Below are 19,084 nucleotides of genomic sequence, written 5' to 3' on the forward strand. Positions count from 1 at the left end.
TGAAATAGAAATCTGTTTTAACATTATAAATGTCTTTATCATCACTTTTGGTCAATTTAAAGCATCCTTGCTAAATAAAAGTAGTAATTTCTATAATTACTTTCCCAAAAAAAAAAAATTTAAAATTTAAATTGACTCCAAGCTTTTGAATGGTATAGTGTTACACAAGCTTTTTATTTCAGATAAATGCTGATCTTTGGATCTTTCTATTCATCAAAGAATCCTGAAAAATGTACTCAACTGCTTTAAATATTGATAATAATAAAAATAAATGTTTCTTGAACAGCAAATCAGAATATTAGAATGATTTCTGAAGGATCGTGTGACTGGAGTAATGATGCTGAAAATGTAGCTTTGATCACAGAAATAAATTACATTTTAAAATATATTCAAAGCGGTTATTTTAAACAGTAAAAATATTTCACAATATTACTGTTTTTGCTGTATTTTAGATCAAATAAATGCAGGTTTGGTGAACAGAAGAGAATTCTTTAAAAAAACATTAAAAAACCTTACTGTTCAAAAACTTTTGAAATGAATCCTAGCTGAAATAACCAGAACTGGGACGCATGGAAGAAAAGCGTAATGAACAGCAATATATGACTACACGTTGATCTTTAGGGCATATAATTTGGAGAATTTAATATCCCACGTGATGACGTAATGGCGTTTTGATGTAAAAGATTCACTACAACAGTTCATTGTAAAGAACTGTTCAAAAGAACCGATTCTCGGAAACCAGTCACTCCTCACTATGTTAGATTTGATTGGTGCTGTCTGGTGCTTAGCTCCGCCCTCGACTACACGGACTGTGCTCGGCGCTGCTCAGGGTTGAGTGAGTGAGTGTACACTGCGGTCGGAGGGGGACGGGCACACAGTAGCGGGGCTCCGGACGGTAAATTCCAGTGATGAAGAAATGACTTCTGCCTACAGCTTTGAGGTTTTTAAGCTTGACAGCTGACTGTTTGTCAGGTTATCGTATGATCAGTGTGAAGACGACGCTGGAGATAAGTGGGCTTACGCTTCTCTCAGCAGACGCGCAAGTTGTTGTCAGTATTGCAGATCAGCGAACGAGTGAGTGAGTTGGGGTTGGAGTTAGCTAGCTGATACGCTAACCTTAAACGCTTTTTAAATCATCGCAGCTTGGAGATATGGCTTTGCGAGCGAGAGCTCTGTATGACTTTAATTCAGAAAACCCAGGAGAGATATCGGTGAAAGAACACGAGATTGTAACTCTGTACAGCGAGCAGGACATTGAGGGCTGGCTGGAGGGTACGAACAGCAGAGGGGAGAGAGGGCTCCTGCCTGCGTCCTACGTCGAGATATTGAAGAACGACACTGTCTCGTCGTTTAACAACAATTCGCGGTATAGCAACATTCCCACTCAAGAGAGCTACAACACTGCACCAGCATCCAACTTCACAGCCTACCCTGCACTACCTCAGCAGCAACAACAACAACATCATCCAGGGACTCCAGCCAGCGATGACGATTGGGATGATGACTGGGACGATCACTCATCTGTAGCTGATGAACCAGGGGTTGTCGGTGGAGGATATAGGAATTATGAAGGAAACGGACCCTCAGGCTACAGCATCTCCACGTCCTCCATGCCTAGAGGTGCACAGCAAGCCAAAAGTTCAGCTACGGTCAGCAGAAATCTGAACAGGTTCTCCACTTTGTGAAGTCAGGCGGCGAAGCGTTCGTGCTGGGGGAAGCGTCCGGGTTTGTGAAGGATGGGGATAAAATCTGCGTGGTGATGGGTCAGTACGGTCCGGAGTGGCAGGAGAACCCGTACCCGTTCAGTTGCACTATTGATGACCCCACCAAGCAGACGAAGTTCAAAGGCATGAAAAGTTACATTTCCTACAAGCTGACGCCGACCCACACGCAGAGCCAGGTCAACAGAAGATATAAGCATTTCGATTGGCTCTACGCCAGATTGGTGGAGAAATTTCCAGTCATTTCAGTGCCACACATCCCTGAAAAGCAAGCCACCGGTCGCTTCGAAGAAGACTTCATTTCAAAAAGGAGAAGAGGGCTGATATGGTGGATGAATCATATGACCACCCACCCTGTACTAGCCCGGTGTGATGTTTTCCAGCACTTCCTCACCTGCTCCAGCACGGATGAAAAGTCTTGGAAGCAGGGGAAGAGGAAAGCCGAGAAGGACGAGATGGTCGGTGCCAACTTCTTCCTCACCATCAGCACTCCAGGAGCCCCTCTTGACCTCCAAGACGTCGAAAGCAGGATTGACGGATTCAAGGCTTTCACCAAGAAAATGGATGACAGCGTAATCCAAGTCAATGCCACGCTCAACGAATTCGCGAGGAAGCAGATAGCCGGTTTTAAGAAAGAGTATCAGAAAGTGGGACAGTCCTTTAAGTATCTAAGTCAAGCCTTCGAGATCGACCAGCAAGCGTACTCGGTCGGTTTGAACCAAGCAATTGCGTACACGGGAGAAGCTTACGAAGCTATTGGAGACTACTTTGTGGAGCAGCCAAAACAAGATGTGGACCCGTTAATGGATTTGATAGCCCTGTACCAAGGACACCTTACCAACTACCCCGATATCATCCATGTACAGAAAGGTACGTATCTATTTATTAACTGTTGTGGAAATATGCATGAAACTGTGTTTAGCTTGGGGTCAGTGGGTGTGAAAGATAGCAGGGTCACCTGCTCTCAGAATCGTTTGCTTTGCTTGGCTGATTTGTTTGCATTGAAGTGCTACTGAATGAGTTCACTGGCCATCCTGGTTTCATCTAACTGCTGAGTCACATGGGGTGAGCTGTTGCTGACGTGCTTTGTGTGTTTTTCCTGCGGCTGGCAAATCAGCCACATACAATGACAAAGAGTGAAACTATTGACGTACAGCATTGTTCAAGGAAGGTTGACCGGTGAGTTTCAGTACTCATGCAGTCATTCAGTGAATGGCATTGATTTGAGCATGGATGTTATTGTGACACATTGATAACGGCCTTGATTGTATCACAAGAGTCATTTTATTTATAATCAAAAGCATGTAGGAATGCTTCATTTTAATGTGAAATCATGATGCTCCTCAATGCAAATAAGGCTCTCTGAGGATACAGGAGGTGCAATGATCACACCTTCAGCTGTTTGAATAACTGTTTGAATATTTATGACGCTGATATTAACATTTGCAGAAACGTGTGAGGTTTGAGGATCTTAAAGCTAGAGTTCCTACAGTCTGAGATCATTATTTACATAGACTTCCTTTTTTGGCTAGGTCATTTTTAAAATGGAGCCATTAGCTTGTAACGTACTTCTCACAAAACGCATGATTTAGCATATATTTTTCAAATGAGACAATGTTCATTTTAAACAGGATTGATTGCATAGTGTCATCTCTCAGTTTCACTGCAGTTACATCATGCAGTAGTCAGTATGATGTGAAAAGAAAATCCAAATCTATTATTGAGTTAAAATTATGAGCCCAGAGGCAAGATTTTATGAACTTACTAAAAAAGAATATATAAAGAAGAAAAAGAAATCCATATATACACTGCCATTCATAACTTTTTTTAAAAAGAAAAGAAAATCGATACTTTTTTCAGCACTGATGTATTAATATGCATATAATATTAATACCTATTATTGAAAATATTTAATAATATAGCGTTTATATACTCCTCTTGTATGTTTTTTACAGAGTCTGACTTGAATTGTACAAGACGTTTCAACAGTCCACATTTATGTGGCAACTCGTAACCACAGCATGAACAAATAGTGTGCCTTTGTTAAAGCCCACAGAGATGTCTATGAACTACAGAGTAGCAGTATGCGTTCATTTATCTGGCATCTTCTTACGGGAATGTAGTGAATGTTTTGATGATGTTTTTCACAAAAGCTTCAGAAAAGTGGCCTAAATTTAGCTAGATTTATTTTTTATGAGTGTTAAATGTGTAAACCAGATGTTTAATGAGGTACAGACTGGTGCTGTTGACTCCGCTGTCACTCTATTGTGACTGTGCAGTGCTTTGGAAAAATTGAAATGCTGTGTTGTACTTCCAGCAGAGAGGCCTCAGTCTGTGACTGATCCAGCTGACTGTCTAGCACTAAGGTCACCTGCCGCTTGCTGAAGCCCATATGTCATACATGAGCATTTGCCAAAAGGTGTAATGTGTTTTCAGCAAATTCTTATTGTCATTCTCACCATATAATCAATGTTAGGATGGAAGAAACAGCCTTATCATAGATGGATGTTATAAAATGACATATTTTCTCCATTGCATCTGTGGTTTAAACCACAATTTGACAGCTAACTTGCGCAACAATTACTTAGACCTTGAAAGAGTCAATAAAAAATTATGAGCAAACCTGTCCACTTTCCATCACCTCTTTGTCAGAATAAATTCTGTCTTTTCTATGACTAAAGCGTCTGATGGCCATCAAAAAGGGACATTTTAGTCATTCAAACCCCCAGAGGAGTGTATGTGGGGAACATATAATAACCACTTCCTGCCTCATCTCCCTATAGACCTTTAGCTATCTATCTTTTAGAAGTACTAATGAGAATTCTGGATATAAAGCTGCATTTATTGCAGTTTCATCTTACTGTCATTTGCCATCTGTTAACCCATTCACATGCTGTAACCCTTTTAATAAATCTCATGCTGATAGGAAAATCAATACTGTAAAACAGCTGAACCTCAGAAATAATGCTTAAAATACTCTACAACCAACTAAACCCCAGCATACCTCAGTAAACAACAAATGAAAGCTTCTGATTTGCTTTCACCTGTGTAACCCAATATAATGCCTTTGCTGTTTTTTATAAGATTATCACATTTCAAGCCAGGCATAATGTCCATGGGGATAAATGATAGGGCTGCTTTTTCTTTTTAAATAAAATACACATGAGCACAGCATGTATTGATTTGTGTCACTATAGAGCCTCCATTAGCAATGGAATTGAATGTAGAGAGCCATTAGTGAACATACTGACGTTGTTATTAATGGGATCCTTTTTTCCATTGCTTCTCTGTGATGTGCAGTGAAATATGTTATTCTTTTGACAATGAGAGGAAATTATGACTAAGATGTGATGTGGTTATTATAGGTAAGGAAGTTCGCATTGTGCATAGACCCTCAACCACACACAGCAACAAGGCTAGCTTAAACCTGTTGTCAGTTTGACACGTTTCCAGTGCTCAGTGTGTTAGCAATATGTCTAACATTGTCTCTAGGCATTTAAGGTTAAGTCTGAAAAGACTCTTTTTTTGGTGTGTGTAATTCAGCTTATGTTTTGTCTATTTCATAAAACACAAAATTTGTTGTAGTGTACTATATTTCTAAGTCTTCTGAAGCAAAAAGATTTTAGTTTAGCATGAAACCGTGTCTACACCGGATGCAACAGCTGTCGTGTCGCATCACACCGTGCTGCAACATCTTGAAACCCAGTTTACACCACCAGTGACTTTATCGCTGTATTTCGCTAGACATAGTGCTGTCGCTCTAATGTTTTTGGTAAACTCTAAACTCTAAACTTTTTGGTAAATCTAAACTATATATATATATTGCTGGTAAAACTAAAATATCATTCCAATGTGACTTAGAATTAGGCTTAAATGAAATAAAAGTAGTATTCTACTGTTGGTGAGTGTTGTCATATAAAGTACAGCTGTGCTCATTTCATTAAATCATTAACCAGTGCTAAACTGCTCACTGCATCATATAATTAACAACACAAACCATCAGTGTATGCATCAAAACCTACTAAGACTGCCAATGGGTTCTTTTCCATGCGTCATTTTTTATATCCATGTATGTTTAGAGTCAAATCATAGAAAACATTTGTGAAATCGCTTTGTAATTCTGTCCTGTCTTGCCTGTGAGGCCTTGACTTAAGCACCACTGGTAGATTCTTCACTCCTATTGGTTGTCAATTATGAAATTTGCTGTTCATTTGCATAAAGTTAAACTATTCTTAACTTTTGTTGTGTAACTCGAGTTGCTGCATGTTGCTGGCGGTGTGAACAGGGCTTGAGGCTGTCTACACTGGACGTGACAAGCGACCGTTGCAAATCATTTGAACTTTGTGTCAGTATGTAAATAGAATGAGGCATCATTAGTTTACTGTCGGGAATTTATTGTGTTGTGTCGTGTCGCATCACGTCACGCCGCATCCAGCGTAGACAGCATCACTGATTATAATCGATTTTATTGTCTTGTCACGTTGCGTTGCGCAGCTCGTGTCCGATGAAACTTCCTGCGCATTCAATCTGAGTCGTTTTCCTCCTCAGAAACAAGTGAGATTTAAATGCATCTTCTAAAAGTATTTTTCAAGTTCCTTGTTTATTGTAGGTGTTTGTCGGAAGCACTGTGAAGGAAGTGCCTATTCACAAATCTAATCCGGCCTGTCCAATCGAGTCATACATTCCGCAGATAATTTTCTTTAAACTAAAAATTATGTCATTATCTACCCACCCTTTTTTGTATGTGGAACACAGAATGACTTCTCTTTCTTTATACTACATAAATGCCTGGTGATCACGATTCAAAAAATTAATAGTTCAGCCACGAAACTCCATTGGCATTCTAATTGGTTTGTTCAATTCTGTGTTCCCAGATATTTGAATATACATACTCATTACTGTTTAACTATATAACCGGGATGTATTCAATGAATGCTGTGTCTGTGCGCTATGTGTGTCCTCATCTTAGCCCACCACCTGCCTAGATCTGCTATGGGAATCTTTCTATTATTAATCATTTATTAGTAACAGGAGAAATTTGATTTATTTAATCAAAATAGTAAAAACAATAATCTTGTGAAATATTATTATAATTTAAAATAACTATTTTCTATTAGAATTTTTTTTTAATGTAATTTAATACTGTCATAGCAAAGCCATCAATATGCTGGTTTGGTGCTTATGAAATATTTATTGGTAGCAGTAATAGGCTAGTATGTTGAAAACAGTTGTGCTGCTTAATATTTTGGTGGAAACTGCAATTTTTTTACTTTTCTTGAATAGAAAGTTTGTGACTATGTCAAAAGTCTGTACTGTCACTGAATAAAAGTATTGATTTTGTCTCTTTGTATGGAAAAAAAAAAAAAAGAGCAGCTGGAATATTCTGCCTAATATCTTTTGTGTTACTGATAGAAGGAAATAATACAGGGTTGGGAGTGACATGAGTGTAATTGTCATCAAAATATTAACGTTGTAATGAACAATTACGTTAATCCATCAACCGTGAGGGGAAAGTACCTAACTGCTACTTTAAGCCTTCACTGTCACTGCTGTTTATTAGGAAGATGATGATTAGAATCATAAGATTGAGCCACCAAAGAAGAGACAGCAGCTTCTGAAATGGGCTGAAACTGAAATTCATTGGTCTGTATTCTGCCAAATGTCTTGTAATTCACAGCTGATGGCTTTTGTATTATCCTTAATGCTATTGAATCTAATGATGCAGTTCCAAAGCAAATTGGACGTGCAGGCACTTTTGTTTTGCCAGTGATCTGCATTTGCATTCTCATTTGTTTAAAAAGCCAAATCATTTCTTTGTTTGTCAGGCTGAAATATATAATCTGCCACCTGTGTTAACATCCGACCAGAGTCCCATTCAAATGTCATGATCCAGATCTAGGTAATATGGTTGGGGAATCAGTATGGGACTTGCTCTGTGGTTGCAGTTCAACAACAGGACTGTGTTGTGTAGTAGTACATTACGTAATGCCTGAAGAGGTTCTGCAGCAGGCTTTATAGTGGCTCAGTGGAGTGCAGCTTCCCACGTGTGTTTCCTCCTTTCTCAGACCATTTCTCAGACAACAGGCTTGTGCTGCAGCCCTGTATTAGCTATTATGTTTAAGATTCCACCTATTAAAAGCTGTTTTCATACATGATTGGTAACAATAAGTGTAGTTTAACTGAAGCCTTAATTGAGGCAACAGAACATGTTTTGGTGTCTTGAATGATGTAAAATGTATTTGATTTAGGCCTGTATGCTATTTTTAGGATACAGGTCAGTTTAGTTATTAACTGAGGTGCGTTTGTTGTAATCTGTAAGATGTCAGATTAGTGGTCTCCACTCTAGCTATGGACATGGTCTCGAGTTGTTTGTGTGTTAGTTTAAAGGAGAAGTCCACTTCCAAAACAAAGATTTACAGATAATGTACTCACCTCCTTGTCATCCAAGATGTTCATGTGAAGAGTTCAGATGCAAAACCAGCTAAAAGCCATCTGGGTCAAAAATGAGATAATGATACTGAGTGAATGCTCTCGACACATATTATACACCCATCAAATACTTTTTCTTCAAACTCGCTAAAATACCAGCCTCAGGCCAATCAGAAGTACCGGTACTTACATAGAAACCTATACATCTGAGTACAGAAAATGCATTTTTTAAAGAAAGATGTCAGATGGATTTAGCTGGTTTTGCATCTGAACTCTTCATGTTTTTCTTTCTTCAGTCGTAAAGAAATGATGTTTTTTGAGGAAAACATTTCAGCATTTTTCTCCATATAATGGACTGATATGGTGCCCCGATTTTGAACTTCCAAAATATAGTTTAAATGCGGCTTCAAACGATCCCAAATGCGGTTGTAAAAGATCCCAGCCGATGAAGAAGGGTCTCATCTAGCGAAACGATCGGTTATATTCATTAAAAAAGTACAATTTAAATACTTTTTATTCTCAAATGCTTGTCTTGTCTCGCTTTCATGGACTCTGTGTATTCTGACTTAAGACAGTTAGGGTATGTTGAAAAACTCCAATCGTATTTTCTCCCTCAACTTCAAAAATCATTTCAAAACCATCCTACATTGCCGCAGAAGTACTGATCCAGTCTTTGCAATGTGAACATGCAAAGAACATCAAACACCCTTAACAAAAAAAGGTAAAGCAGCGATATAGGTCGATTTTAAAGTTGAGGGAGAACATGAGATGGTAGTTTTTCGACATACCCTTAACTGTCATCAACCGGAACAAAAACAGTCCAGGCAGAGTAAGACAGGACGAGTGTTTGACATTAAAAAGTATATGAATTGTATTGTTTTTATGAAAATAACCAATTGTTTCGCTAGATAAGGCCCTTCTTTCTCGGCTGGGATCGTTTACAACTGCGTTTGGGATCGTTTGATTCCGCATTTAAACTGTATTTTGGAAGTTCAAAATCGGAGCACCATATCGGATGATCTTGGATGACAAGGGGGCGAGTACATTTTATGTAAATCTTTGTTTTTGGTAGTGGACTTCCAATGGCTTTGTGTAGTCTGCTACTTTCTCATAATGTGTAAAGTGACATGGGTATTGTTACTTGTGTTGTTTTCTGTTGGTTGTGGACGATAATAAAAAAGTAAAAATTTGCTGAAGTACAAAACTAAAGTCAAATCTACAAGTCTGAGGCTGTGCCTCAAGTGTTTGGCAGCATCCTCACTAGTGAAATATTTAGTACTTCACTAGTGAGCAATATCATATAGTTTAGCAGCTTAAAAGCTACATTACAGATCAAATGATCAAAGCGGTGCTGATAACGTGCGTCTTTGCGTGTGTATGTTTCTGTGTGTACATTTGTATGGGAGAGTGGGAAAAGTGTATGTGTTTTCCATACACAATAAAACTTAATTTTATGGCAAAAACATGCCAGTAATTTGTCAGTTTTATCCTATTGTTTACTATATTTATTTACTAGGTCAGTGTCATTGTGGGTTTTGGTTATTTTGCTGTTGTAAGCTATAAGGAACTACTTTTGGCATGCGTTTCCCTGAAAATAATTGACACTAACATCGCAGATCATCAATAAATCAGATTCAGGCATTCAGCAGTGCCATAGTATAATGCTTATAGGCCTGGTTTCACAGACAGGGCTTAGACTAAGGCAGGATTAGGCTCTAATTCAATGATGACATTCAAGTGATTTTTATATTACTTAAATTACTCCCCTACATTTTTGTTCCTTTTTCAATAACTTGTTTTACTTAGAGGTACATCACTATATGGAAGACAAGATCTGTCTCTACTTCCATTTTAATTAAGACTTTAAGCAGTGGTAATTGTCAAAAAAAAAACGTAACATTTAGGTGTGTCCAGTTTCTCACAATTGTGATACCTGTGTAAATATATGTCACATTTAAAAGTAAAAAAAAATATTTTCTGTATGTCAGAAAATGTCAAAGGGGACAAACTTTGTCTATAGCAAAAACAACACGGTCCAATGTAAATAGTGTCCGCAAGACACTGTAGCATTTCCACTCTCAGTCAGATGATGGTAAAAAAAAAAAAAAAAGTGACACAAAAATAATTTAATGCATTCCATTCCTTTAAAAAGTAACATAATTAGTAATGATATTGTAACACTTCTCATTTAAAAGTAATGTTCCCCAACACTGGTTGTAGGAAGTGCTGCTGTCTTTTATCTTTGACCTGCATCTTGTCTTCCTTAAATGCACTTGTCTTTGTCTTTTGTGTTCTTTTGAACTGCATTTGTGAGAGTCAGAATGGTCGTGTATGTGTGTGTGTGTGTGTGTGTGTGTGTATCTGAGGAATTTCAGGGATCTGGGTTACACTGAAGTGAAGGCTTCTTTGGCCAGAAGGCAGAATGTGTGGAGTTTGGGGGGATGGGATGTTTGGGAATGTCTTGCATGTTTCCCCTCACTGAGGAGGGAAGTCAGCCATCTGTGCTCAACACTTCACTGATACATACACAACTTTTGATTATATCATGACGTATCATGATATTTAGACTAATACACATTTAATTACAGACTGTATAACTTTATATGAGTTGAGATAACTGGAACAATTTGTGCAGAGTCATTTAAGAGTCAGTTTATTTTAGTTGGAAAATGAAAATAACTTAAAAGTTGTTTTGACTTTAAAAAGTGTTTGTGCTGCCTTAAAATTTCATGTTTGCTCAACTCAAATATCCATGTTTTCATGTAGTACAACTTAACATTTCATGTTGACTAAACTTAAATTTTTAAAGGAGCACAAACACTTCCTTTTTAAGTTGAAACTACTTTTTTTTTCTTTTTCCTTTTTTTTTTACAGTGCAACAATTGCTGATACATGTAGCAGTAAAATTGTAACCTCTGTCACTTTGAGAATTTATGATTCAGCTGCATTGACTGGATTGGGCCGGCCCTTGCTAAAAAAAAGTCACTGTTCATATCATAATGCACTTTGTATGGTTTCGATTCAGTTTTCATTCTTTTGTAAACTCCCTTTTTTATTTATATCTTCAGTTTTACTTCTAGTTTTTGCCTTAGGATTTTTATTAATAAAACTTGCTTCAGAGTTGGTGTTCTATTTTTAAAGTAGTGAAATGTGTCAGCCTCCTGATCTATACCACAAAGTTACTTTCTCAAGTAAAAACACAGTACGTCTGACATGAGTAAACCAGGAACACTAAACAACCTGCCTGAGTGAAGGGGGGTAGAATGTCTCCATTCTCAAAGACAAACACAATGCACACTACCATTCAAAAGTTTGGGGTTGGTAAGATTTTTTAAAATGTTGTAATAGAAGTCTGTTATCCTCAGAGTACTGTGAAATGTTTGTAGAATTAAAAATAACTCTTATCTATTTGAATATATTTTATTTTATTCCTGTGATGCAAAGCTGAATTTTCAGCAGCCATTACTCTGTTTTTCAGTGTCACATGATCCTTCAGAAATCATTCTAAGAGTGTTTATTCAAATAGGATTTTTTAAAAATCATTTTAAAAGTCTCTCCTGTCACTTTTGATTCATTTAGTTCATCCTTGCTGAGTAAAAGTATACATTTTTACCTCAGACTTCTGAGCAGTAGTATACACTGAGGGTTTACTCAACAACTGGTATTTCAGCAATTTACAGTTATTCCCACCAGCATTTCTACACTCAAGAATGAATAACGGTTCATCCTTCCAGTGAAACACTCTTCTCTTTTCTCATAAGGTGGAAGATCCTGTTTGATGACTATGACTGTCATATCAAGTAACTCGATGTGACACTTAATAGCTCATTCTCATTTCCTGTCATTGTAATGTGTACTAGGCTGGATAAAGCAGTCTTTGACATTCACTGATGTTGTCGGAAGTTTTGTGACGGTCAGTATCGTAGTTTTTGTATAACAATTGTTTTGAGCATTATAAAGCATATATATGCATATATAAAGCATATATATTTCCAATATGTTTACATTAGCATATTATCTGTAATACTTGAATGTGATTGGTTAATAGTGGCATTCTGCAGTCAAACATTTTTGTTTAATGAAACAACCTACATTTCTGAGCTAGTTTAATATCTCTCGTATCACCCTGCAAGCTCTTTCCTGTCATACTATAAAATGAATCATCTCAAATCAATATTCAATGATCATTCATTTTTTTAATTACTAAGTAGCTATGTATATTAAGTGAGGATGTACGGTCTGTTGTTCATTAAAACAAAATAAACACGCACCCCATCTGGGTTTAATTTGCGATAATGGCTAGCTTATAGTACATTATTATACACGCTAGTAATAAACACTTCACTTTTTTTTCTGTATATTTAGACTGCGCTTTCGCAAGTGTTTTTTGCCCTGCTAAGTCATTTCCACTAAGACAAGGGCAGCCCTGTCTGTTGCTGATCATGCAAAAAATGTTACCTATCTGGCACAATCGAGCTGCATTCTAAATAGGAAAACATGTGATTTTTACTGCATTTCATGTAACTTCCATGTTCGAAGACTCTTTTGCAATAGCAGGGCTGGACGCAGCTGCTACATTACTCATTCGCTCTACTTCCTCTTGCGAACAAAAGATCTAGAACAAAAGATATTAAACCAGCTTTCATGTCTAACATACATTCAGAAGCACCAGCTGTAGTGAAATCAGTTTTATTTTGTATTTGAACCGTGTTGGCTATGGTCTCCCAAGCAAACAACATTAATAACAAGCAATAGAACATTTTGAAAATAGACGGTCTTATGTGTATCAAATATACTAATGATTTAAACATCGAATTAGTAAATCGCTAAAGATAAAGGCAATATCCTGGTCATGCTGTATTGCTTCGCAAAACTTGTGTTTACAGCAGCCACGTTCATGCAGAAGTACAGACGAGTATAACCTGTTGAGTTATTTGTACTAACTTCCCTCTTGACTGAATCTGAGTCAATATTTAGTCTCATCCTGGTTCCGCTCTCTTCACAGGTGCTCTGACGAAGGTGAAGGACAGCCAGAAGCACGTAGAGGAAGGGAAGATGGAGAACCAGCAGGCAGATGGGATCAGGGAACGCTGCAACATCATCTCTTTCGCCACACTGGCTGAGATCCAGCACTTCCATCAGACACGAGTGCGGGACTTCAAGTCCCAGATGCAACATTACCTACAGCAGCAGATCAGCTTCTTCCAGAAGGTCACAGGCAAGCTAGAGGAGGCACTGCAGAAGTATGACAATGCCTAAATGAACCCAATTCAGATTGGACCGACAGAGCTTCACCTTGCCTGGCGGAGAGCCAGGCGAGAATTAGCCACCCCCTAGCAATATACAACAAACCAAGAGTCAAAAAGAGTCTAAAATGTATACAAAACAGTCCCAATATGATGAATGTCCGTTATAAGGAACTGAAGATTGTTTGGGGCGAGTATGTAGACAGGGAGCATGGAATGTCTTCGATCCTGCTACTAATGTCATATTTTTAAGTATGTGTTCTTCACAAATGAATGAGATATTGATATGACTCGAGGAGCTCGCGTGGCTCCTCACTGCCACCTTTTAAACGCTCGAGACCCTCTTAGTCCGTCTTAGATGTTTACAGATCTTACAGAGCCGCTGTCATCACTGTTGTGCCTTTCAATCTCGTCTTGTTGGTATTTTTATAATTTCTTGAAAAGAACTATATATTATTCTTATTCTGAGATTTGTTTTACAAGGTTTGGTTTTATTATCTTATACAAATGTCATTCCTGCTTGAAATGGCAGGCGAAGGTGTAGCTGGGTCATGTTTCGAGATAAGCGTGGGAGTAGCTGGACATAATGCCCTAATTTGGTATCCCGTTTGATTTATTTCCCCTTCCCTCCTCTTGATATTTTGGCTCCAGAATGTGCAAACAGCAGCCGCCGTCAGATCACCTGCCGTCACTTGGAGACAATTGAGCAGGAACCTAAAAAATGTTTAAATGTGATGTAAACAGGAAGCACAACACACTCAGGATAACACAAGTTCATTTTGAACACTTCAGCCTACCGTTTTTCAGCTAATGACCGAATACTCAACTAATGGTTTATTTTCTACTGCAGAGTTTTTACTGTGCAGGATGAACCACATAAATGTCAAAAATTCCAAATAAATTGTTTGCCTAACTGTTGCATTGAATATATTTTTGTATTGTATGTGTTTTGAGGTAGGCCTTTCAAACACCACGTTTATAACGGAACAGTACAGAGCACATTTTGTTTTCATTCTTCACTTTTGTTTCTCTCTTTCTGTGGATTATTCAGTATATATAACCAATATTGACAGTTTTAGTGCAAACATGAGTGTTGTGCTGGAGGAACGAGGATTTTAAGGACTAATCTTATTGGTGTTGATGCATGAAGAATGTGAAATTGGATGCAGATGTTTATGTCAACACTATCATGAGGTTTGACTGAAAAGATATTTTCAAATTGTACATGATAATAATAACAGACACTTGTGATTGTTCATTTGCATCAGCAATAAAGAACATTCTTAACACTGATTACTTTAAATCACGTTATGTCCTTAGGAATCAAATTTTTTACTTTATTGGATAAAAGCATTTCATGGGCTTTCAAACAGTGGCTACTTGTAAAACTAGTTAAAATATTAATTAAAATAATCCCATCTCCCCTCTCTCTCCCACTTCAGTGCCTATATGTATTAAAATAGAAAGCTGTTATTTTAAATAGTAAAAATATTTCATAATATTACTGCTTTCGCTGTATTCTGGATCAAATAAATGCAGGCTGCCAGTGCCGATAGCCTTGTGGTTAGTGTACCAAAAAAACAGCGCAACTGTGCTCACGGCGACCTGAGTTTGATTCCCGCTTCGAGGTCCTTTGCCAATCCCACTCCCCTTTCTTTACCTAATAATTTCCTGTCATCTCTTCACTGTCCTATCTGAATAATAAAGTGACAAAAAACTAAAATCTAACTTAAAAAAAAAATAAATAAATAAATGCAAGCTTGGAAGAGACTTTAAAGACATTAAAAATCTTACTGTTCAAAAACTTTTGACTGGTAGTGTATTTATATATTTTAGATTTTTTTCTTATTTTAAATTCTTACATTAACAAAGCATTTTATTACACAAACAAAATATTTATTTCACTACACTGTTTTTATATATATTATATTGTGATTATATTTATGACCTCATATTCACTGAGCCAATACGTGGAATTTTTGTGCTGAGTTCATTTTTTAAGTTAAAAAGAATCTATAAAAATCTATAAGGAAAGAAATAGAAAATATAATATATTATAAAATACATAAATTAATTTATAAAATACAATCTAATATAAAATATTTTGTCTGTTACATGTATCCACCTTATTCCTGACGTGCCTACTGTGTTTTGTATTATGTGTGGCACTTCTGGTTCGGGAAACTTCCATTTAAAAAGACTGAAACAAATAATTTCAAATCAAAACGTTGCCCTACAAACTGTGTTGCCAAGTCTGTGGTTTTCCCACGGGATTGGGCTACTTTAAAACTGTTGCAACGGGTTGTTTTTCATGTCTGCGGGTTGAAGCAACCCGGTCCCGTAACACAATTTTTTACTGGGGGACCCTCCTTGAAAAGCATTTGGGCTAGTTTTGGGCTAGTTATGAGTAGCAATTGGGCAGGTTTTGTTGTGAAAACCTGGCAACCCTACCTAAAAATAAAGCTTATCCATCTGTTTGAATAATAAGCGAACTGTCGATTTTCCTTCATGTTTGTTTTCAGACATCATGACAATAACATAATGCTTGGTATTTTACTGGTAAATACAGTTTATTATCTGTCAAAAACAGCGGAAATCACGTTGAAATAGCATCACGCAATGTTGAAGTTAATGAACTTTTTTGATTAGAGCAACATATGTTACATAATACAGATACATTTCTACACCGACATTTCTCCCGTCCGTTATTGCTGTGGAAAGAATCTGGCTTTTGAGGTTATTCATGGTCTGTTGAAAGTAGCTTGTTTATGCTTTTACACTTTTAAATGTCATTTTAATGTTCGAAGGGTGATGTCGTCTCATTGCACCCAGTTTAAAAAAAAAACGTAGTATTGCGTTCATAGAGCGAGAATGTATACAGCTTAATGGAAGTTAAATGCACAATTGGCACAAAGCATCATGGAGCATAGGAATAAGGTGGATACATTTATTTAGCATTATTTAGCATCTACTCATTTGTTACTGTGTTTGGAGTACCAGTCAGTAACAATACCTCTGGTTAATGTTGTCAGTTAGGAGTGATTTTTCTGTTGGTGATGTGGTAATGAGAGGAGTATTCACTGTGAATAGTGACAAATGCCTTTTTCAAGGCTAAGCCGTGGGAACGCGTCTGTTTGCCAGACCTGCCTGCTCTTCTTGTTGGCTCGGGCACCGCCGTTTTTCCTCAGCGCTGGCTGTTAACACTGAAGCGCACTCCGCTTTCAGTGGGACGGGTCTCCGGGAGGTGTGCCAAGCAAGCCTCCTAATGCCAGCCATTGGCGCTCCTGTCTCAAAAATCCTCGCTTTACTGGAGATTCCAGAGATAAAACGGGCACATTGATTCAAAACATCAGTATCGAGCTAGTGCAGACGCATGAAACATCCTGCTTTGCTTTATTTTACAATACTGTGATTTGAGCTTATCAAACACAAAGCGTGTTCTGCTTAGGAATGCAATAGCCATTAACTAAGTGACTAATGTCGCCCAGTGAGGTCATCTTATGTGATTTCTGCTTTGGGGTTTAATTATTTTCTCACCGGTCCAAACTCAAAAACAATTTGGATCAAATAATGTCTCGGTGTTTTCCTGTTTAGGCTGCGTCACCCAGCAGTTCTCAGTGTGAGAGCGTCTGTTGTGTAATTGCGCTAGCATGTGACTATGCCGTTAATGTTGCGCACAGCAGTCAGGGCACACATCTAGTGTCACAATATATGCACATATTGAACACTTGCCACAGCACAAGGCATGCAGCGCTGTGGATGCCAGAATGCTGAATGCTGGCTTTAAGTGGCTTCACAGGAAATGCATTCCAGATGTTTGCAACTGCAGGAACACAAGTTCCTCCCTAGTTCCTGATGGAGGGTTGATATCACAAAATATGGTATCAGTAGATTTCAAAGATACTTACCATGTGTGCTTTAAATTCTACCAACTGTTAAATATTAAATAAAACAGAAATAATTAAGGAATCATAATAATAGATGTTCGCTAAGAAAAAATAATTATTAGAATATTCATTTTTATTTTATGTAAATATTTTTAAGATTTTATTCTAGAACCTCTGTGATGGGGTCAGTTGTAAAACTCGTGATGAGTGAGTTTTCTGTTTTCAGCCAGTTTGTAACAACTAAATTGGAGTCTTGAGATTCTTTCACGTATTAAACTCAATTTCAGTTCCACCCTCTTGAGGAATGCTACTGCCACAAGCCAGAAGGAAAACACACATCTGACAACAAAATTAAAATTCCTCCCTAATAATTGAAGAACATTACATTGCTCCTTGCCATTATAGCTCATAGCAGCTCTATTAGTACATCTGTCATGTAAGTTACTTTCTATATAGCCAGTGCTGGACTATATCAAACTCTGTTTGAGACAAACAAATGCAGTGAATGTTGTTCCTTGTTACATGACTGATATGTTTATCATATTACCATGAGGACATGAGTATGTTTATAATGGCTCAGAGGTTGACCTAACTGAAGAAAAACAGCTGTTGTCTTTTTTTTTTTTTTTTTTTTTTTGAGATACTTATATTATGTGACACTTCATCTTACAATTCAGATTTTTTTTTCTCAGAATTGCAATACAAACTCACAATTCTGACTTTCTTCTCGGAATTGTGAGATAAAAACTCACAGTTTCAAGTTGCATAATATAATCCCGCCAATTCTGACTTTTTTTTCTCAGAATTGTGAGATCTAAACTCGCAATTGTGAATTATAAAGTCAGAATTGCGAGATATAAATTCAGTTCTGACTTTTTTCTCAGAACTGCGTAATACAAACTCACAATAAACTCAAAAATGCAAGAAATAAAGTCAGAATTGTGAGATAAAAACTCACAATTCTCAAATTGCCTTTCTCGCAATTGCGAGTTTGTATCTTGCAATACTGACCTTTTTCTCACAACTGCGAGTTTAAATCTCACAATTTCAACTTTTTTCTTGCAATTTCTCTTCTCAGAATTAAGAGTGATATAAACTCACAATTGAGAATTTTAAAGTCATAATTACAAGATATAAACTCACAATTCTGACTTTTTTTCTCAGAATTGCATGGTATAATTTCTGACTTTTTTTCTCAGAATTGTGATATAAACTTGCAATTGTGAATTATAAAGTCAGAATTGTGAGATATAAACTCAATTCTGACTTTTTTTTCCCCTCAGAATTGTGAGAAATAAAGTCAGAATTGTGAGATAAAAACGGTCAATTTTGCCTTTTTTTTCTCAGAATTGTGTGATATAAACTCACAATAAACTCAGAATTGTGAGAAATAAAGTCAGAATTGTCTGATATAAACTCAGAGTAAACTTGCAATTGTGAGTTTGTATCTCACAGTTCTGAGAAAGAAAAGTCAGAATCACCATTTTTATTCTTTATTCAGTGGTGGAAATGGGCTTCCATAATAAACAGCCAGCACACAAAAGGAAAAAAAAAAAAATATATATATATATATATATATATAAAGCAATTTTCAGCAGCCATTTCTCTAGTCTAGTGTCACGTTATCATTCAGAAACCAGAAAAACAAAACAAAAGCAAAAAATACTTACAAATTCTGTCACATTTTATTCATAAATAAAATAAAAAAATAAACTATTCCAAATGTACTGCACGTCATTAAATGAATCAAAGTAACATGCCCCATTTTCCTGACAAAAAGTGCTGATGATATTTAATTATG

General features: G+C 37.0%; 1 protein-coding gene across 1 annotated transcript; it reads left to right on the forward strand.

Annotated features, from left to right (window-relative positions):
- The first annotated feature begins 819 nt into the window (after positions 1–819).
- snx18a (sorting nexin 18a) lies at positions 820–14,702 on the forward strand. Its single transcript, XM_051110327.1, is given in 3 exon segments — positions 820–1,674; positions 1,677–2,591; positions 13,156–14,702. Coding segments are annotated over 3 exon segments (1,692 nt in total). The 5' UTR covers positions 820–1,151; the 3' UTR covers positions 13,410–14,702.
- The last annotated feature ends 4,382 nt before the right edge of the window (positions 14,703–19,084 follow it).

This window comes from Labeo rohita, chromosome 5, assembly GCF_022985175.1.
Source record: "Labeo rohita strain BAU-BD-2019 chromosome 5, IGBB_LRoh.1.0, whole genome shotgun sequence".
In the NCBI taxonomy this organism is placed as follows: Eukaryota; Metazoa; Chordata; class Actinopteri; order Cypriniformes; family Cyprinidae; genus Labeo; species Labeo rohita.